This window comes from Pangasianodon hypophthalmus, chromosome 21, assembly GCF_027358585.1.
Source record: "Pangasianodon hypophthalmus isolate fPanHyp1 chromosome 21, fPanHyp1.pri, whole genome shotgun sequence".
Lineage (NCBI taxonomy): Eukaryota > Metazoa > Chordata > Actinopteri > Siluriformes > Pangasiidae > Pangasianodon > Pangasianodon hypophthalmus.
Genome location: NC_069730.1, coordinates 8191983 through 8214254, shown reverse-complemented (window position 1 = coordinate 8214254; position 22272 = coordinate 8191983). Strand labels below are relative to the sequence as shown.

Below are 22272 nucleotides of genomic sequence, written 5' to 3'. Positions count from 1 at the left end.
GTGTGTGTGTGTGTGTGTTTGAGACAGGCTGATGTAACACGACAATCTGAGTCTTCCATTTTTCATTGTGGACTCAGTATTGGACCTGAACTTTTGATTGAAACATTACATGCTTTGTTGTTCGCAAGTCAGTTTCCCTTTGTTCTTCCTGTCACGCTTTCATTGTCCTCTTGTCTTCCGCTTTCTCTATGTGTCAGTGCTGCTGTCTGAACTGATGATAAATATGATTTACATGTCTCGACTAACTAATCCAAGTCCATTTCACTCATTGTGTTCTGTCTCTCCCTTGTGTTTCTGTGTCTTTTAATCTCACTCTTTGCACTTTTCTCTTTCTGTCTTCCTTTTTTTTCCTCTTTCTCTTAAATGTTTTTGTCTCGCAGGTCTTACTGCTCCTAAAAATCTAAATGCTTACACGTTTCTCAATCCTCCCTGCTCGCTACCTGATCTCTGGTTGGGTAGGTTAAATAGCAAAGACACTCAGCCAATAGAGTGTCTTATCAGGTTGTAACCACTGTGTAAGATAGCCATCTGCATTATTTTCTAATAATAAGTATTGATGTACAGTTTAATTAGTTCCCATTTCCATTTGCCTATTTGAAGTTCTCAATCTATATTCATTTGACGCACAGACAGACAGATGACCAGTTCATGGCTAATCCTGAATTAAAGATTGGAGAAACATGAGTGCAGATGCTTCCAGGCAGATTTACTGCATCATACAGTTTAACAAACTAACATCTCACCCTGCTCTTGTATTAAAATGCTAAGCAGCCCAGTTGACCTTGATTTTAAATCAAGATGGCAAGAGGATAAGTGAAAATGGGTTCATTATCGGGGAACGGATGGCAGGAGCTTCAGTCACAAAGACTTCTCAACTGGCTAGTGTATGAACAGGAACGGTGCCTAAAGCAATATCAGCGATTAGATATATGGGAAAGACATCGGTAAATAGAGACAGTGGGTCATTCATGTTCATTATAGAACACAGTTCAATCAGTGTGAGCACAAATATGGGACTAAGCCTTTGACAATTTCCTTGAAAACAATCAGTTACAATCATAACAGTCATAAACACTCCACATGGCACATACCAGCAGTATTAGTCCTAAACGTGTGAGAATAGCGTGTACTGTATTATGCATTTGCTGGGCAGTGGAGGCTCTTAACCCTCAGTGCTCCAGGGGTGCCGTATCATGGCTGAGTCTGCACCCTAACAAGCTGGGATATGCGAAGAAAAGAATGTATATGTGACGGATAAAATAAAGGCTTCTTATATAGCCTGTACAGGGTCTTATGGAATAATAAATTCATGTTTTTTTTATAGATTGTTATATCTGAGATCGATCTGTGTTCCTTGTAATTCAAATAAATGAAGGTTGATGACATTTAACACATTTTGATTTAATTTATGTAGCACTTTATAAAAACAATTCATACATTTTCATATTGATGTCGATTTTATGTAAATGGGTCCTGTCGATTCTAGGCAAAACACGGGCTGATATCTTAAGTTTGAATATGAAGGCAGCATGGAAGGACCTTGCTATAAAGTCTATGCACAGACTTTATCTAGTAGTCACATCGTTTTGTTTATTAACATAATAAATGTCGCTCAGTAATAACAACTTATGGTAAAATGTGCTGTACATTACCATTAAATATTTTCTTCTTTTTTTGTTTTTTTCGACCAGACAAGTTGTTAATATGTAAGTAATTATTATGTTCAATATCTGACCAGAACGCAGACTGGACCTGCACTTGTGTTCATTTTGTAACAATTATATAAACTATTCCTATACACTCAGCTGCTTGTTTATAAACCCAATCATCTCTTTACATATCAGTTAAACCAACACACGTATCATTATTTATGCTGTTAGCATGGAGCCGACTCGTTCGCCAACATGCTCTTGGGTTCATGTGTTAAAAATCTGGGGGTTTTTTTTTCTCCCTTCCTGATAGGATTTTCTTGGTAGCAATGTTTGCACCTCCGTGAATGATGTTCTGTTTCTCCAGTAAAGTTCCAGAGACAGTACTGGACAAATGGTACACATTAGACATTGTACACAAGGCACACTGAAGCTCCAAATACCACTAAGACATTTTTCCTTTAATTTGTCACCCATCTGTATATATTTACAGCCATCTTAAATGTGCCTGCGTTATTAAGCAGAGTGAAGGCCTACTTATCAACATCAAAAGGCTTTATTGAAAAATAATAAAGGGTCATTCTGTAGCAACAATGGAAAGATACACAATGAGAAATGTTCTCCAGAAAGTCTTTTTTTTTCTCAGCTATAAAGAGGAAAATTAAACAATGTGGGTCCCCAAGTAATTTGTTTTTTGTCTCAAAGCTTAGAAATAATGGTGACCTTTTATTCTCCAAGAAAATGTTTCAAAGGCTGTGGAGGACAGCCGATGGCTCATCCCTATTATTCTAACTGCTAGTCTCCTTCAGCCGATTGAGTCTTTTCAGCGTTATTTATTTACTTTTGTATCCCAATCACAAGAAGAAGCTGTTAATACAAAAAGAAATCTACACATACGGTTCCAGAGGCAACAGGAAGAATATTCACAATGAATGACTATTACTTATGGCAAGGAATGGCCTTAATCATTAATCATTATGTTTATTTATCTCTTGTCTTTCTGTATTTCCCTGTCCTTATAACGTAATGAATAATGTGGCTGTCACTCAGATGTCAGTGTCTTCTAATCCCATTGTCTCCATAGATCAACTGCATGTGCCATGCAGAAAGAAAGACACGAGTCAGACAACACAAGCTGTGTTACGCAGTTAACAGCTAGACAAAGGAACGGATGAATAGACAAACAGAAAAAATAAATAAATAACATTTGAAACAAACTAACTTAAAGGGTACAGAAAACGTATATAGAAACAATACAGGGAAAAAAGTAGAAGAAATTAATGATGTAAATAAAACAAGTAAATCATACCAAAGTTTGCCATTTCTTTGTGTTTTTTTTTGCTGTATTTAATATTAATTATTTGATGTATATAATATGTAGGTCAGGGCTGGAGGTCATGGTGGCATATGACATTTTGCTTTTGGCTGAAGAGCTGAAACGCTTGCTGCGTAGCTGCCACTTGTCTCCCCCTAGCTGAACTGCATAGTGACTACACATAGACTACAGCCACTTCATTCATGTGTTTATTTCTTATAGGGTGGTGGCAGTTCTGTGTGTACATCATTTACTTCCTGAAGACAAGAATAGTAGAAATATTACATATGCTTACATGAATTCATCTGTTAAATATGTATTTTGGTATGAATTATGGAGGGTTTTGGAATTTTGCGGACAAGCACATGGCAGGAGCTTCTTACTAGAAGCCCTGTAGCAGTAGTGTTGTGTTTTTTATATATATTAGCTGTAAATCATCAATATAGAAGCCTTAACAGTGCTTTAGTGTTTTGGTGTAATATTTGCCTAATTGCATTTGTGTGTGTGTGTGTGTGTGTGTGTTCGTTCTCAAAGGCCCGACAGTGTTAGAGGTTTTTAACACCTTGCTCAAGCACCTCCGTATGAGTGTTGATTTCGAGCTGGGTGATGGCTCTCGCAGAAACTCTGGAACGAGTCTCTCTTCTGGTCGCGGCAAAGAGAACGAGGAGCGCGTCGTCCAGAATGCCATTATTCAGACTATTGGTAAGTTGACCTTGAACACCTCAAATGTGACTCCTATCATCATCAATAGGTCAAACCACTGAACTAACGATCAGAAGATTGACTTATTCATATGCAACACATATGATTTTTATTCATATCTCTTCAGGTGACCTTCTAATGAACTGAGAAATTCTGTATCATATTTTAGCTATATGTTTCTGAATGCTTTTTTGTGTATACGCTTTGTGATTGTGTATCCACAGGGTTCTTTGGAGGCAATCTACCAGATTATCAGCGTGCTGAGGTTATGATGTTCATTATGGGGAAAGTTCCAGTATACGGGACACCTTGTCATTCTCTGGACACCGTCAAAATTGGGTAAGAGATCCTGTGCCTGTGTCTGTGCCTGTGTCTGTGCCTGTGTATCAGGTTTGTGTACATGCGCATGTCTCTGTGAGTGTCAGTTTTGTGTGCATTTTCCTATGCACATTAGTCTTGTGTATACTGTGTGTGTGCATGTATGCCTGTGCCTGTAGTGTGTGTGTGTGTATGCACTTGTGCCTATACGTATGCCTGTGTACTTGTCCACCTGTGTGTTTGTGCAGCAATTGTGTGAGTATGCCTGTGACTGTGCATGTGCATGTCTGTCTGTCTACCGATGGCAGTTTTGTGACTGTGCGTGTGAATGTCACATTTGTGTGTGTGTGTGTGTGTGTGTGTGTATACGTGTGTACACCTGTGTAGATACCTGTGTGTATGTGTAGTTTTGTGTGCCTGTATGTGGCAGGTTTATTGTGCATGTATAGACACTTGAGCTATTGCTTGTATTCGTTTGTGTTTATAGGTCATGTGGCACATCACACTCTTTACACTGAAAACGTAATGAAATCTGGTGCTAGTTAGAGCTCCAAAATGAAGCACCTGGGATTCAGTTTTGTGTGTGCAGCACTACGAATTGTAGCATTGTTCCTTTTTTCTTCTCTGTGTCTCACGCTCTGTCCCTCTCAGGCCCCAGGGTACTAAGAGGATTCAAACGATGCTCCTCAGTTCTCTCATTATGGTAAGTTGCTTTTTTGGTAACTACTCTTTATACACTTGTGTTATTAACACTGAGGCGTTCACTACACATCATGTCTGCCAGTGTATATTGCTCATGGTGCTGTTTTGTAGGTGTGGTAAGTTGTATCTTCACTCTGTTTTCATGGTTGCTTTCAGTGTGTCCATACGTGTGTCTGTGCGTGTTTGTGTGTGCGTGTGCGTGCGTGTGTGCGTGCATGTCTGAATTGGGAGGGTGGACAGGGCAAGCAGATGAGACGCAGGTGTGGACTATTGGCATTGCCTCTCTGACATTACAGCCACCCGCTGTGTGTGTGTACGCGTGTGTGAGAGAGAAAGAGATCAGGAGAGCAAGCACACAGCTGCAGCTGGGTCTCATAATGAATGGCAAAATCTGTCAGTCAACCAATTAGGGCTACAGAATCGCTGGTTGTGTTTGTGTGTCTGAGATGGAGAGTGAGAAGGAAAAAAAACAGACCTGTGCATTATTGTGTATTGTCCTAGAACTTATTTTCCAGTAGTTCCAGTTCTACTTTTGTGCCCATTTGCCAGGACCTTAGCGCTAGGGCCCTGATTTAGCCTTCCGTTGCCATGGACACAAAACGTGTTAATTGTTCTCTGGCAGAAAGGCCTCATTTGCATATTTCCCCATGGTGATTAGTATGGAATGATTTAGCTTTCATTTCTGTATTGATACATGATTATGTTTATGCCGTCACTTGTGCATTACTGAATGATTCATACCGAACATGACGAAAATTTAAATGCGAGCTGCTATAGAATGAATAAGGTGATTTTGCGGAAATGTAATATGACTTATCATCATAAAAACAGCAATAAATACACTACAGAATAATTTATTTTAAAATTCATTTGTTTTGGGAGATTTTTGTTTTTGATGACCCTTGGTGTATATTTTAAAATGTATAGGTTCTCACAACCCCAGACCTCTTTTTCCCCTCGTACATGATTATGATGTCATGTTTTGTGTGTGTTTGTGTGTGTGTTTGTGTGTGTGTGTGTGTGTGTGTGTGTAGGTGACATCTGGTTTTAAGTGTAAAACAATGAGTGCTGGTTTGCCGGCTGCATTTCTGGAGCCCCTCTGCTCCATGTCTCTGATGGAAGACAGTGAGCTGCGGCAACTGGTCCTTGAGATCCTACACAACATCATTGATCGCCACGACAACAGGGCCAAACTCCGCGGCATCCGGTGTGTTTCTCAGTTCATTCACTCCGTCATGTGTGTGTGTGTGTGTGTGTGTGTGTGTGTGCATATGTGCCTTTTTGCTTGAGAATGTATAGAAGGTATAGTATAGTGTTATAGTAATCGTTTCTTCTGTTCTCAGAATAATTCCTAATGTTGCAGCTCTGAAAATAAAGCGAGAGAAGATCTCCAAACAAGATGTCATTTTCATGAAAAAGGTAAGCCAACACACACACACACACACACACACACACACACACACACACACTGCTGCTATGGAAACATGAAGTTCTGAGAAAAGGTTCCAGAACTGAAAAATTCTTACATTATGCATGATTGTTTAATGAAAGCCATCATAAAGTGATAAAATGGAAGAATGATAAAATGGTTATAACATATGTTATGAAATATAGAAAAACAGGATGCTCTGGTTTTATTTGATTCAATATACACTACATATATAGAGTGCATATAGACAAAGTCTAAGACAATATACAGTACATAGCACAAAGCAGCATTAATAAGTAGAGCAAATGACAAATGCAGTACTTAAAACTGTATATAAAATGGTTATGTTTAAATTTTCCAGACCAGTGTTGTCGTTGTGTTACTGACTGTCCTTGATGTTAATGTGTGTTGTGACTGGGTAAGATCAGGACAGACACTGCTGGAGGAGACATTTTACAGTCTGATGGCCACCGACAAAAAAATTGCATAAATAACACTTCCTTGCACACCATGGTGGAATAGATCAGTAACTCCGGGATAATGGATTGGAGATGATGGGTAGCACTGAGCCTGATGGCTGCATCCTTTTTTTAGCCACTATTCAGGGCCATATGAAATAGCTCTGGCCTACTTGTCTAGCTTGTTCAGGCACCTGGGATCTTCTGAGCTGTTACTGTCTCACTAGACTGCAGCTTTAAGGAATACATTTTCCACAAAAGAAATAGCCCAATTGCCTGCCTTACACAGTGAAATGCCAGAGACTTCTGAGTATCAGGTTTGTACCACCTCCACTTTCTGTCCCTGAAATGGTGAGCAGGCTTTTTTTTTTTTTTTTGAGGTCCAACACCAACTGCTTTATCTTGATGAATTTCTATTGCAAGTTGTTCTATCCGTTTCACAATACAGGCCTCCAACTTTCTGTACTTTGTCTTATCCCCATTGCCAATGTGCCTGACAATGGAGGAGTCATCAGAAATTACAAACATTGACCTGAGGGTGCATTTCAGGTCAGTTGAGGAAAGAATGAACAAGAAGCGAAATGTATAAATTCCTCGAGATGCCCCATTACTGATCACAATCTCAGATGCATCTCACATACGGTTTGTTTTCTGTTAAATAAAAAAAAAAAGGAGTCATCCTTTTTTGGATGCCGTCTATAGCGCCTGTCTTTTCCAAAGAAGAACAGGTTGTTAAACAGGAAAATCAGACTATTGTAAACTTCTGTGAGTGACTGGTAGGTCAGTGGAGTGTATTGTATAGGTTCAGTGAAAGGCTGAGATGCTAGAGAACCCCGTTGAGGAGAATGGCACTAGCCAATTTGTGTGGTCTGCTAAAGGATGACAAAGCAACAGTGATGTATGTCTCCCACCCTGGCATATTTAAACACTTAATGTCTGTTTTGGCACTCTTGCCAGATTGTAAAGCTATCCTTAATAATCATTGTGCTAATTCCATCAGGCTCTGTTGCCCTTCCTGTGTGGAGCTTTCCTATGTTTTCCCTCACCCAATCAGCTGAGACAGAGCTCGGGAAAAGAGGAGCTAACTGAATTAGTCGGAACTGCCAAATCTGTTAGAAACACATTTAGCTCATTAGCCCTGTCCCAGTTCTGCTATACTATCAGATTACTAGTTTCACACTCCACTCCATACTGTTCCTCACAGTGGAATCCAAAAGTACTTGGATCATTACCTACAGTATGAGCTAAAAACAGACGATTCTGACCTTTTTCATTTATGATATTGGCTGTATTATTAAGGACAGTATTAAGTCCAGTGCCACTATCAGTCAGTTTGTTATAACCACAATATGTCACTATGAAATATAATACACTAACAAACCCTATTCTAGCATACTGTTAAATTCAAAATAAGTACGACAGTAATGATCATAAAGTTAAAGGTTTTTTTTTTTTTTTTTTTTGCTTAGAGGAGATAAAATTATATTAAATTTATACTCTTAATAGCTTAGAGGATATAAAATTATATTAAATAGCCCATGGTTGAGTGTATGGACTGGCCTCGGTGGCCAGGGTGTATTCCTGCCCCACACCCAGTATTCCTGGAATAGTTTCTGGGTCCACTGTGACCAAGATCATGATAAAGCGTTTACAGAAATTGAGTGAGTACAATTGTGAACTGCACTTGTTTAAAGTGCACTGTAACCATAGCAGATGAATGTTAGGTCAGCTTATCCTTCAAACCGTGGGTATGTTTTCATTTTGAGGGCGGACGTTGTGAAAACATTGGCGTCGCCAGTTCATGTAACGGAACTGGGGAATTGTGGGGAAATTGGAGGACCGTGGAGACGGGCAAACAGGCAGTAACCCAAGCTCAGGATTGAACCCAGGACCCTGAAGTTGTGCCATTTTGCCAGTAACAGTGGCCATTCTTTACTTGTGCTAATGCCAAATGGGGTGTTTCTGTATCATCTTCCTTAGACAAGGTCAAACTGAAAGGTGAACATCCTTATATCTGTCTCTTTTTCTATCCTTATCTTTCTCTCTTCTATTACTATTTCCTGTTTACTAAACCCAGCCCTCCTTATTTGCAAATTGCTAAGAACCTACTGTCCTGAAAGCTTTCAGAATTTTGGTCTCAGTAATACTTCTGCCCAAGCATAAACAAGGAGTTACACTGGCATACAGGTCCAAATTATTTATTTCGCTCAATAAATAGAAAAAAACGTCTGCGGGAAGAAAATGAAGCTCAACTGTTTGTCTGTCTGTCTGCCTTGCTCCTGTCTCTGTCTCTGTAGCATGGGCAGCAGTTGTACAGGCACATCTATCTGGGCTGTAAGGAGGAAGACAACATGCAGAAGAATTTTGAGCTTCTCTTCACTGCTCTTGCTCTGATCACTATAGAGCTAGCTAATGAGGATGTGGTCATAGACCTTATACGCCTCTCTCTCGCTCTGCAGGTACACACACACACAGTAATCAGTTCATTACCTTGGTGTACTTAAATGATTTCCTGTCTATATTGGGTTATCTGTTTTGTAACCGCTTTTGTGACCATCTACAGGATATGGCTCTAGATAATGAGGAGAACATGCCGATGTTTATTCGCTGTGGTATCATGGCACTGATTGCAGCCTACCTAAACTTCCTCAGCCAAATGATTGCCAACCCTGCCTTCTGCCAGCATGTCAGCAAGGTGCATGCACACACACAGCTGTACACATTCTTACTTTTTACTATACTAATTGGGGACTCCAGTTATACAGTAACAAAAAAGCCCTAAACCTAAGCTTAACCACTAGAAAAAAATTGTCTTCTGAGAGTGTTGGAGAGACCGAACCCTTTTTTTCTATAAGCTCTATGACTTACAGGCAGATACCGACCCCCAAAACCAATACTGCTAAATTTCTGCCATCAGCTAGGACCCAAGTTGGAGAGAAAAACGAGGCACACAAATGCAGTGCTAACTGTATGTGTCCATTTCCTTTCAACCATATGATGCAATTGTTGACCTTCCTAACATCATTAACTTAACTGTATTCTTGTTGCAGTTAAAGCAGCACCATAAAATCTGTTTAGTTATATAAAATGCAAAACAGTTTTTATTCTGTGAATGGTAGCTGACTTTGTATGCATGTCTGCATTTGTTAACTAAATTGTTGACTCAATTTATTAAAATGAAAAAAAAAAGAAAAATATCACAGCATAAAAAATTTCTTCTTTTCATTTCAGGAAAATGCTTGAATGATCTTTTGTGAGTTCCCTTTAAAATGATGCTTACTTACCATAAATGGTTATTTGTATGCATTTTATGCGTAAGAAACCATTTAGAACATTTTCTATGAAGTGTTGAGAAATGAGGGCCCTCGCCACTGAGAACAATTATTAAGAATAAATGAAGAAAATTTCAAAGGGTAAAAAATGTTTTCTGTTTTCCTTATTTTTTTAAAATTTTGTAGGGATTATAATAGTTTTGCCTTGTTCCTGGTTGACTAGTGATTAGGTCGTGATGCTCTCACCCCCACGGCCTGGGTTCAATTCCCGGCCAGGAAACCAACCCCAGCCACTGGAGTGTTCCCACACAGTGCTCTTCCAGTGCCGGGTCCAAGCCCGGATAAAACTGGGGAGGTTTGTGTCAGGAAGGGCATCCAGCGTAAAAACTGTGCCAAATCATATATACAGACCACTGATCCACTGTGGCAACCCCTAATGTTTTGCCTTGTTTTTGAATCATCGTGTATAATGTTTATGCCCATTCTCTTGAGGGGTGCCAATAATTTTGAAGTTGACTGTACCAGCTGACTTCTCCTCTCCTTGTAGGTTATTGAGTTGAGGAATATGGATGCTCCCTACTTGCTACCTGAACATGTGTTTCGAGAGAAATGTGTGTAAGTATGCATTAGGGATGTACTAGCAAATGCATTACCGTGTTTTTTTGTTTTGTTTTCTTTTGTTTTGCCAGAAAGGTTTTCTGGGCAAAGGTTTTTGGTTGTGACTAACATTGGGACAAAAAAGTCACACAAGCTGGGGTTTTTACTTTCATGCAGGCGAGCAGAGATATAGGGTTTGTGGTCATGAGTGATCTGTCAGATATGAAGCTTGTAGGAGAAAGAACACATTCATTAAGGTGAACTTGAGTTACTGCGTGATGCACAGGTCCAGTCAGAGCCGTGCTGGTTTAAATAGTTTAATATGTTGTGGGCATCAGTGGTGTAGTCGGGGCCATACACACACATACGCCGTATGCTTACTTTTTCCCCAGGGCTGTTTGCGTATAGCAACTTCTAAGGATCAATAATCGCGTATACCCTCCGTATACCCACTTGTTTTGCTGCTTCAAAAGTCCCTAATCTACTCTTGTGTTAGCTAGCTTTTTTTGGTGAAACTCACAATTCTTTGTTGTAATTGGTGCATTTTTGTTTGAATTGAACTCTTCCCCGCCCCTGACAACAGCAGTCACTGCCGTCGTCAACTGAAGACATTGTCCCGCTGAAGCAGTCAGGTAAAATGAATAAAAGAGCTTGAATTGAGCTTGAAGTGAGCTTGAAATGTACTCAGAGCTCACCGGTATAGAGTACCAGAAATGATTCTTCTCTTTTCTGTACCTGCTCGAGAGAGACCAACACTGAACTCGTGGATTCACTCTTTCTCTTGCGCTGCTTTAATCACGTTCCATTTATGATATTGCGGTGCGTCATGATTTATTTATATATCAGTCGCAACTTTTAGTGCTGGCTTTACAAAAATCATTACATGACAGGCGATGAAATGAAACGATTCAAAAAAGCACTTCATTTTCTAGGCCTCCTCTTGGAAGGCTCACGAGTTGGAATCCTCTTATGGCTGTTTTAGCAAAGCATTTTCTCTGTATCCCCTTTACAGCTGTTTTGTAATGCCCTTCATTAATTTTACTCTACATTTAAATTAAGGTATTAATTTACTCTACATTTAATTAAGGTAGCTTATACTTTTCCTAAATTGGTGTCAATTGACATTTAATCAAATTTGCATTTTTATTACATTTGATCAGTAAAACTTTTTCAGAAGTTGTATTGAGCAGTAACAATCTTGATGAAAAGGTTATGATGCTTTGTACTATATTGTGATGTATTGTAATATCTACAGTATGTGAGGTAGTCAACAGTACCTATGTGTGTGTGTGTGTGTGTGTGTGTGTGTATATATATCATGCACACACATTGCCATTGCCAACATGGAAACAAGGGGAGTACCGGCCCCTATGTTTTTTCCAACTTAAAGCACTGACAGTGATGAAAAGATGAAATTGTATCTTAAATGCTTTTTAAGACATTAATGATGTGTTGTCTTAGTCAGGCTAATGATACCTGGTTAGACAAGTTAGTTAGCTAGCTCGATTATGTTGACCATGTTAGTTTAATGATGCATAATATGGGTCTAACTCTGCCCCCTTCCTCAGGTCAGTCTAACTGACTGTTTTGAATGGTAGCTAAAGAAAATTTCATAATACCACATCTGTGATTGGGCAAATGTTGGCTGTTGACCTGTCAGCCATCAGCAGTTTATTTTCATAGTCTAACCAATTATGATGTTAAAAAGATTTGAAATAGTAGGGGTCTGCGTTTTGACTGAAATTTGTGTGTTGTGCTGACAGCCTTTGCAGTGTGGCCACTATGACTTGGCTTTAATGTCAATTTGTTGAATTTAGTGTTGTGCCAATATTCTGTATTAGCCAAATAACCTGTTTGTAATCATCTAATACTGATTTGTAATGATTAATGAGCTTGTCGTGAGTAAGAGAAGCAGTGTAGGCCAGGTCTGCTCATATTCATCAGAAAAGTCAGAGGCAGAGAACAGCACAGGCCAGACCTCCATCATAGCCCAGACCAGCATAGCCCAGACCTCCAGCATAGCCCAGACCTCCAGCATAGCCCAGACCAGGATAGCCCAGACCAGCATAGCCCAGACCAGCATAGCCCAGACCTCCAGCATAGCCCAGACCTCCAGCATAGCCCAGACCTCCAGCATAGCCCAGACCTCCAGGATAGCCCAGACCAGCATAGCCCAGACCAGCATAGCCCAGACCAGCTTAGCCCAGACCAGCATAGCCCAGACCTCCAGCATAGCCCAGACCTCTACTCTATTGGTACTAATTTTTTTAAAAGGACTGAACCATTGGTGGACATGTACGAACAAAAATGATAACTGCACGAACAAGATTGAAAAAAACTGCCCTGCACACATTTCTCACTGAGGTTGAGCAACTGTCAGAGCTAGAATTCACAGATCATGCTGACAGTGCTGGCTGAAAGTGCTTTCTAACTCTGCGTTTTTTTCCTCCAGTGTTTCCAGGGGCATAGTGGCCTAAACCTTTCAATTTCTGTATGTATGTGTAATTAGTGGGCAGTGGAAAGTTTCGGCCATGCTCACTAGTTACAGACACATATATGAAAATGTGGCGCACTAAACAGATACAGATACAGAAAGTGGCATTGCCTTACACCTAGTGCTGGGCAATTTTCCTGATTAATTCAAATTAATGTTTTAATGTAATTTTCAAAAATGTTTTTGAGATAGTATTTATGTATATACATATTTAAATTTTTAATTAAAACATCCATAAATGCTATTTAAATGTTTAAACCAATACGAAGGAAAAGCAGCCTTCTTGACTTGATAAACACTTCCTACAGCCTGCACTTCTCCCAAACACTGAGCGCATTACATTCTAAGTGATAATTCACTGGTCGGGATTGTCATTTTCAACCTCGGCACGTTCGACATAAAAAGTGGGAAACTGGGCGCCCCATGCAACAAGTTAGGCAGCTAACTCAGATGAGTGATGTATATTTTCTTTCTCAAACAGCGAACAGTATAGTCAATGTTTTAGATTGCACAAACGAATATGCCTGTATGTTGACTGATCTAATGCTAATACTTGTATATACAGTATAACTCATTTAAAGGTAAGAAGTTTTGCTGATATTTGTTTGTTTCTGATGCTGCGTGCAGCAAGTTGATTTGACGTCACTCCGTAAACGGGAGAGGAACTCGGATTTTTTACTATAAAAGTCCATTCCAGTAAATAAAAAACTTTATGAATAAGTTGCGTAAAATTGAGAATCATTCATAAATTTGAAAAAAGCAACAATATTGCAATATCATCCAACCCTACTTACACCCCTAGTATACATAGAGGGGTGTGTGTGAATGTATGTGTGTGTCTGTGTGTGTCTGTGTAAATGTATATAACTGAGTGTCTGTGTTTTAAAATAGTTGTAGTTTTAAATAATTTCTTAAATTCAGATTTATTTTTCAATAGCTGTTATTTTTTTCTGTTGTATAGTCTTTCTAAGTCGTCTTTATAGATATGCTTGTGTGTGCATTTCATGTCAATTTATGCATATTTCTTTGTTTCAGGCTTCCTGTGGCTCTGGACCGTGAGGACGGTGGCATGTATTTTCAGACAGCTGACCTCGTTGATGCCCTTTCTGGACCAGGATACAATGCAGAAAGACTTGCTGTGCTATATATACCACAAGTTACAGGTATACACACACACATACAGTCTGCATCATCACTTTAACTGTCTCTAATTGGTCAAGTGTTCTTTCATATTGAAATTTGAAACTGTGCCTGTATTTATTTTTACCAAAAAACAACTCAGAGACTTATCTTGACTGTTTAAGATGAATTTGGTGCTTTTCTAGAACAGCTGACCTCCTCTGAAGGTTAAATAAATAACACATGCACAGGAATTGCACATGATTAAAATATTAAAATCCATATCTGTTTTTGCAGATTAACTGTATGAGTCTATTAGGTGTTACATTGTTTATTAATCTAAATGAATAGTAGTCAATAGTATCATGGTGAGACACGTTCTGTAAAAACAGAAAAACAGACATTCCAGTCAGAGAATCCTTTGCAGAATGTTGTCATGCTGCAAGGCTTTTACAGGAGAGAAAAGTACAGTAACCATGGTGCCATACTGACAGCAATTCTCTACTAATGTTATTTAGAAAAGTATGATTTGTGCGAATTGTTTGGATTTGCTCTTTCTTATTGCTCTTTAGCGACCTAAATATTCCTGGGTATAAATTTGCATTATCAATTTGTTTATATTTTTGCCTCTGTAACATCACAGACTATTACAAATCTCTCTTCTGTCTGCGTGCACATGCGCGTGCGTGTGTGTGCGTGCGTGTGCGTGTGTGTGCGTGCGTGTGTGTGTGTGTGTGTGTGTGTGTGTGTACGTGTACATGTGCATGTACACTCATCATAGTGCTGTATACAGTAGGGAAGATACTGAAAAGATGCAAACAAGCATCCAGAGGTACATATAGCATTGTAGCTAGACTGTGTGTGTCTGTGTACATGTAGAATTTATACACTTCTGTAGTGCAGTAGCTTGCACAGCTGCAGTGATCTAAACCGGCAGTCTCCCCTGTAACCATGTGACCCTGATCTCAGACTTCCTGTTCTACCCAGCCATAGCTGGTGTTCTGTAGTAAAACCACATAGTGTCCATTATTAATGCTTTGCACACAAATATCAAAAATATTTTCTTATGGCAAAGTATGTGCTACTTAATAAAAACTTTAAATGTGGTGTTCTGCAATTATGGTGCTCTCACTTGGATTGATGACTTGGTGAGTTTCCTCCTAGACAAAGGCTTCTGCTTATACAATATTTTTCTTTTTGCTTTACGTTGTGGTGTAATGTTGATGTTGTGAAAAGTCAGCAGAATTGTGTTTCAGTTTCTTGGAGTAATGTCATTTTGTTTATGATGTTCTCTGGACTCTGTGAGAGTCACAGATTGGTTTGTTTCTTTCTGAGCATTTTGTTGTGAATGTAATGTCATCTTCCATTGTGATACACATAAAATATTACCTGAAAGTAAATAATTTTGAACACTTGTATGCCGTCCTCTGTAGTGTTTGAAACAATTAAAAGCAATTCTTGCTTTCTATCAACCCCCATATAATTCTGTAAAGTGGATAAACTTAATATTAGGTTTGAGGTATAATCATAATGACCTTTGACCCACAGATGAAGACCGATTGACTCGGAGGAAGAGTTTTGTGGACACTATCTCACTCCAGGTGGACATCCTGTCCAGCAGCCTTCCTGACCAGGTAATTTAATATATATATATATATATTATATTCATTAAAATCCAATATATCATTAAATATCTATAACAAACCTGATACAGCTTACCAACTAACTGTCTGTCCTGTCTGCATCAATGTGAGTGTGTTAGATCAGGATAAAACACTGAACAGAGTAGGGATATTCCAGGACTCCAGGAGACGGGAATCAGTGATTTGGGGGAGAATATTTAAATGAGCATATTTACACTTAAATAAACACATTGTAAAGCCAATAGCTGGAGCTTACACCTGGAGTTATGTGACCTATTAACTATATATTTTTTTCTGTCTCATATGTGTAGTCACTGTAAATTCAAAATGTACTAAAAAGCTGATGTACTAAAATGTGTATGTATGTGTGTGTTCTGTAGTCGCAGTTAGCAGAAGAGATTACCTACGAGACTCTGAAGAAGGCCATTGGTAAGAAGTTAATTTAATTACGCTTAGGTGTATATATAAGTGTATGCGTCAGTTCTGCATTGTTTTTTATCGCTGTGTCGCAGACACCACCGGTTTGGAAGAGCAGGAGAGAGAAAAGAGGCGGCAGGTGATGGAGAAATTCCAGAAAGCTCCGTTTGAGGAGATTGCAGCCCATTGCGAATCAAAGGTACGAAAGTGTGTGTGTGTGTGTGTGTGTGTGTGTGGAACACACCCAATTAACCAGAACAGCAAAGGAAAGCTTGTCAGTAGATTATAAATATTGGTAAATAAACACATCCAACATTTACCTGAATTTCAGAAAGATTTGGTTGCACATAAATAGTCTTTGTGAATTGTCCCTCAGCTAAAGGGCCACACCATGGCTAAGAGCAGCCTCAGTATCTGTATTATTCCTGGTCAGTTGCCAGTAATGAGTGTAATAAAGAGAATGAATGTTGGAAGATTAGTATCATAATTGGTTAGCAGAGAATTGATTGATTACTTAAAAAAAAAAGAAAAAAAAAAAAAAAAGAAAAAAAAAAAACGAAAGTACACAGCAGAATCTTGATTTCTGACCAGTTAAGTGTATTAATTACTGAAGTACAAACTGTCTCTGTCTCACTGTGTTTAGGCCAACATGCTGCATGATCGTTTGGCGCAGATCTTTGAACTGACTATACGGTGAGTCCCATTTTCATCTTGCACTTTTCTCACCATTTTTAAATATTTTTCTTCCCGAGTGTTATGCAATGACTAAAACACGACAGGGCATGTAGGAAAAATAATCCTTCCCCAGGTGATGTGATGATTTTAAACATTTATTTATAAAAAGAAGCAGTCATGTGACATTAGAATAAGAAAATTTAAAGCTTGAAATCAGTAAAATCATCTAAAAAGAGATTGAATAAATGTACACTTGATTTACTGCATCATTGATTAAGAAGAAATATTAGATAAATTTCCCATATTTGAGATATTTTCAGTTGCTAAGATGTCATTTTTTTGCAGTGTTGTTACGTTTAATGTTGTGGAAAGTCCACAAGAAAAACATTAGTTCCTCGTATCACTTAGCTTTCACAACAGTCGTACCCGTGCTATCTTTTTTTTCCCTCTGTTGAAGTTAATTATAAAAAACCCACAGCTTGTCATGTTGCCGAGAACCTAGAATGCATGAAGTCCTCTTCCTGAAGACTCTCCCATGGTGGAAAACTTACTGACCATTACAAAGCACTGACTCAAGACTCCCTTCATAAATGACAATAAGTGTGTCCTCACAAAAACAAATTATACGATTTCCTTCCACCAAATAACATTGATTTTTTTTTTTTTATCTGTTTAATATTAGGCTTAGATTATGTCGATTGTCCACCATACAAGTCCCTGTGAACAAGCTGTTACTATAGAAGTGGTGGTGCTGGTGTAGAAAATTAATCAACATCATTGATTAAAGCCTTCATCAGCGCTTTGCCAAAACGCAAGTGAATAAAACATTAATGAAAAATTCATGTTCATATTGTAAATTCCATATTGTCATCCTTGCATCACTATAGTGTTCTGATTGTAAACTTGGATGTGATTGGTCTTTCTTCCTGTGTGTCTCTTTGCAGCCCGCCCCCGAGTCCCTCCGGCACAGTGACAGTGACTTCAGGCCACGCCCAGTACCAGTCTGTGCCCGTCTATGAGATGAAGTTTCCTGACCTCTGTGTCTACTGAGCCTGAAGCTTAACTGTATCACACTCACTCACCTTTAACCTTTGCCCTTTACCAGATCACAACCACTCACTCTTGACTGTAATTACATAATTACATCCATGCACCTTTACATGCTAAGCGTTCACCTTTAAGCAGACCAGCACTGTAACCTTTGACCCCAAAAATTTACTTAATCCCAAGCACTAATCTGTCACTTGCTTCTAAACACTTATTTAAATTCAGACCAAGAAATCTGACCTGAGCACTGCAGATATCTGCATCCCGTAATGCAATAACCAATTATCCCAATTCCTTTCAGCAGCTGTGTAATCATTATGTCATTATACACTAATCATGTAGGGTATGATGACGTAGTGAGTGAGTGTGTGTGTGTGTGTGTGTGTGTGTGTGTGTTCAGCTGCGTTAGTTCAGAGGCCTTTGTCTCTTCGTGAATCACAGACTTGAAAAAAATGTTTACATGACTTGTAATTACTCTGAAACGTGCCCTTGAGACTTAGTATTCCTGTATGTCATGATGTTAGCATGCAGGAATCTCCTCTGGCTGAATGTAGGACTGTTTGAGCCTCAGTAGAACATCAGTCTCACAGCGAATGTTCAACACAATCCCTGCACTTGCTACAAGTTGCTTTGAGGACCTCAGATTCAGGGGTGTGAACTGATTCCACAAAGTTTCATACAGATCAGTGGTTTCTGGGCTATATGAACTTCCAGCCTTTCTTTATTTGTCCCAATTCCTAACAAGCTTGAGCCAGCCCTGAAATGTGGAAAAGCCTTGATTACTGAGCCCTGAAATGTGGATTGGGAGAATGTATCTATTTGAAATGTTCTGAAACATATCCGTACATTGTATTATATATAATCTTATATATGAATACAGTTTGTTGTTTTTTTGGCTGGATACGCACTTTAGAGATGCAAATAAGAGCACAAACTGTGATCGTGACAGTCATGTCACTGAAGAGCCCCAAACACACACTCACCCAGAGCGGCTATTTACAGCTTCTAATCCAATTCTGAGCTCATGTACAACATTTGAAACATTTGGACCATTGTTTTTCTGCACATTTTTGCAGATAGCATTGTAATGTTGGAAAATGCTGAAAGTTAGCAGCTTTAGACTGCAAGTACATCACACACTTCTATTTTCTTATAGATATACTTATATAACATTAGGATAAAAGGTTCTAAGTGTAAAACAAGCTTCTTAGAGACTTTATTCTTCTAGCTAAGCAAATACATAAGAGTAGAATGTTGAAGCTTAAAATGTGACTGTTAAAAGCTTAAATACTATGCTGTAAATCTCTGAAATCTTATGCTGTAAATGTATGCCTCGGTGAGCTTTTTTATTGATTGCTTTTAATCCACTACTATTATCATGCATTTTATTTTTTGGAAACTCATATGCCTGTGTGATTGTGTAATAGGGTTTAGGAGATTTAAACCGAATTTGTAGAGTCAGCACTTCTTGCTGTCAGTGGTGTCAGAGTAGTCTAATACAGATCATCTTAAATCTTGCTGTTCTGTTCCATGGATTCGCAAATGAGCCATCTGTGTAAATGAGCAGTGTTATGAAAGCTGTTCTCATACAAATTAGCCTGAAAATTAGCCAGAAATGCTGTTTGCATTGGCTGAATTTGTAGCGCAAAAGGATTCAGGATGGGTTTCGTCAGGCTAACATCAGAGAGTGTTCAGGAAGTCATAGCACATTTTTACCAAATTACAATTATTTGTTTGATCCTACTACATTGAGAAAAAAAAAAGAAAAAAAAAAACATTGTAATGTCCATGATTGGACCCTTTGAAATATTTAGAAAAAGAGCTGACAGGTGAAATAAATTGGTGTGAAGAAGAATGAACATTTACAAATATAAGTCCAACAGTTTGTTTGTTGGCGTTTTGTTCTTATGAAGATTTTGTTGCTGAGGATTTTGGACAGGATTTTTGAAGGTGACTTGATTGGAGCCTCACTGTGACATGACCTGGAATCAATATAATCTTTGTTTATGTCTTTGGGTCAAAAGTTCTGTGAATCCCATATTCATAAACTCTATTAAACCCTATAAAGGTCCTATAAAACCATACAACTCTATAAAGGCCCAGTAAAATATTTTATACCGCAGCGCTGTTGAAATCTCAAATCTGATTTGTCATAAGGCGTTGATTGATTTTCTAGAACAGCAGCTCTGACAGTAATGTTCATGCTCTCATTCTAATAAGTTCTCGCTTCTATAGTAACAGCTCGTGACTTGTATAATGGACGCTTCACATCATCTAAGCCTACCAATAGAAGGATTAAATTAGTTATTTTAAATAGACGTATAAACACTGATATGGCGAAACATTCTGTAAGAAGACATTTATTTAACATTCATGGAACGAGACTCCAGGGAAATAGTCAGTACATTTTGGGAGAGTCTTAAGGACAGAGGACATGACAAGCTGTTTTTTTTTTTTTTTCTTTATTTTTATCTCATTAACTTTAAGAAAATGACTTGGAACTTGTCTCATGGACATTCCACAACACTAAATGTAACTATAAACTAATAGAATAGTAAGAAGTTCTTTAATATATTATGGTATATGAGGAATAACACTTCAGGGCATGCTGTTATTGGAAAATAATATATTCTTCCAAATTCTTTGATTATTTATTTGATTGATGATTCATTATAAAACTATTTGGTGAGGTCTTAGAAACTGTAAAATATTTTAGGTACAGATTTTGATAGAACTGCAGAACAGAAGTGTATAAAATGCATATACTCTTGCTCGTTCCTATAAAATAATTTATAAAATAGTGATTAAGAATGAATTATAGCACTTTACTGGAACTGTGCTATGAAACGCTGTTTAAAAAAACTTTATCTTACAAAGAATTATTACCGAAGAGTTACATGCAGAGTGATAATGCTGAGTGAATATGGGCTTCACAGAAAGTGTTATGGATGGTATTGATGGTTTATGATGATGCAGTGACTCACTGGCCTTCTGTGTGTTTTGGTTCTCAGTCCACTGGACACCATGCACAGCATTTTTGTGTTTTGTGTTTTCCCTCATTTATACACACAAAGGGATTATAATTAGGGCTCCACACACAATCACACACATACACACACATTCCAGTTATTTGCCTATTTATCCATCTATCCATCACCAAATTTTATTCTTCTCCTGGTTGATCTTTTACTTTAGTCACCTTAGACCTTAATGGTCACACGGTTGATTACTTCCTAAATGTCGGGTGCGAATATTACCATATATTAAAAATATAGGCAAATTTGTGTAACATTGCAAATAGTAGGTCAGTAATTGAAAATGTGACATTTTTTTTATTTTGCTTGATCAAGAGAGAAAAATGGGAACCTTTCCAGTGGTGCAAGAGGATGTAAATTATTCTTTCGACATTATATATAATATATAATATAAATATATATATATATATATAATAGTATAATACTGTTATAAAAAACATTTTTACGTCCTTTGATTTAGGGAATTCAAACAGGGTTTTAATACAACCCAATTTGAACATATATATTTTCTCATGTTTTTTATTAAGTGACAACAAATACAAAAATTGACATGAACACAAAAAAAAAAATCACTATACCGAACTCTTTTTTTTCCCCAATGCAAACAAGTGAAACCATGAACAATAAAAGATGCATGACAGCACATTGTATTTTCAACACATCCTGTATTTTCACCTTTCACATTGAATTTTCTGACCAATCAACTTTCTGACCAATCAACATTCTGAGTATTGATTATTCGTTAAAGGAGTGAAAACACAAACGAATAGTTCACAGTAATGAGAACCACTAAACACATGGTCATGCTGAGTGGTACATTGGGGAAATTATAGTTATGACTTCATGCATGTAGGGGAAGGTCATGAGGGCAATAGCGCAGGAGTGCCAGAGGCTGTTATCGATCCGATTCTCCAGTTGAGTGAATGAAGTGATTAGTTGACCAGGTCAGTCTTTGATAGAAAGCCCACAGTCTTACTTTGCAGGAAAAGGTGACCAGACAGGAAATGAGCTTATTGCCAATAGACAGCCTTTTTGGGGTAATATGCTGCATTACAGCCTGTTGCTTAGCTTTCATTCTGCTTAATGAACTAAATAGAAAGAGACCTTTAATTATACACAGATGTCTGTATTCATATGTTATAGTCTGTGTTAATGATCTATTTTGTAAAATTAGTGCAATATATTTTTGTCTTAATAGGAAACGTGTATTTTTCACATGCAGTAGTAACATGCTGTGTCTGTGGGTGTGTAGAGGTTGACTCACACTCTTGCATGCTGGTCATTTATATTATTATAATCATTAGGCAGTGGGAAAAAGGGTATAGAACTCCTATTCTTTTAATTGCAGTGGCAAGAACATTGCACTGTACAACAGTATAACAACTGTTGAGCCAACAGTG

At 38.2% G+C, this 22272-nt stretch overlaps 1 protein-coding gene across 2 annotated transcripts in view; it reads left to right on the top strand.

The window, feature by feature from the left end:
- efr3a (EFR3 homolog A (S. cerevisiae)) overlaps nt 1–19626 on the top strand; it is a 61067-nt gene extending 41441 nt beyond the window's left edge. The window contains exons 11-24 of one of the 2 annotated variants that reach the window (XM_034314658.2): nt 3499–3666; nt 3891–4005; nt 4636–4687; nt 5721–5893; nt 6030–6105; nt 8871–9032; nt 9137–9268; nt 10393–10460; nt 13972–14099; nt 15604–15689; nt 16079–16127; nt 16211–16314; nt 16759–16808; nt 17735–19626. In XM_034314658.2, the coding sequence (XP_034170549.2) occupies nt 3499–3666; nt 3891–4005; nt 4636–4687; nt 5721–5893; nt 6030–6105; nt 8871–9032; nt 9137–9268; nt 10393–10460; nt 13972–14099; nt 15604–15689; nt 16079–16127; nt 16211–16314; nt 16759–16808; nt 17735–17840 (1469 nt within the window). In that variant the 3' untranslated portion in view covers nt 17841–19626. Of the gene's footprint in view, nt 1–3498; nt 3667–3890; nt 4006–4635; nt 4688–5720; nt 5894–6029; nt 6106–8870; nt 9033–9136; nt 9269–10392; nt 10461–13971; nt 14100–15603; nt 15690–16078; nt 16128–16210; nt 16315–16758; nt 16809–17472; nt 17701–17734 lie in introns of those variants that run through there. The other variant, XM_053227461.1, reaches the window with a different exon arrangement.
- The last annotated feature ends 2646 nt before the right edge of the window (nt 19627–22272 follow it).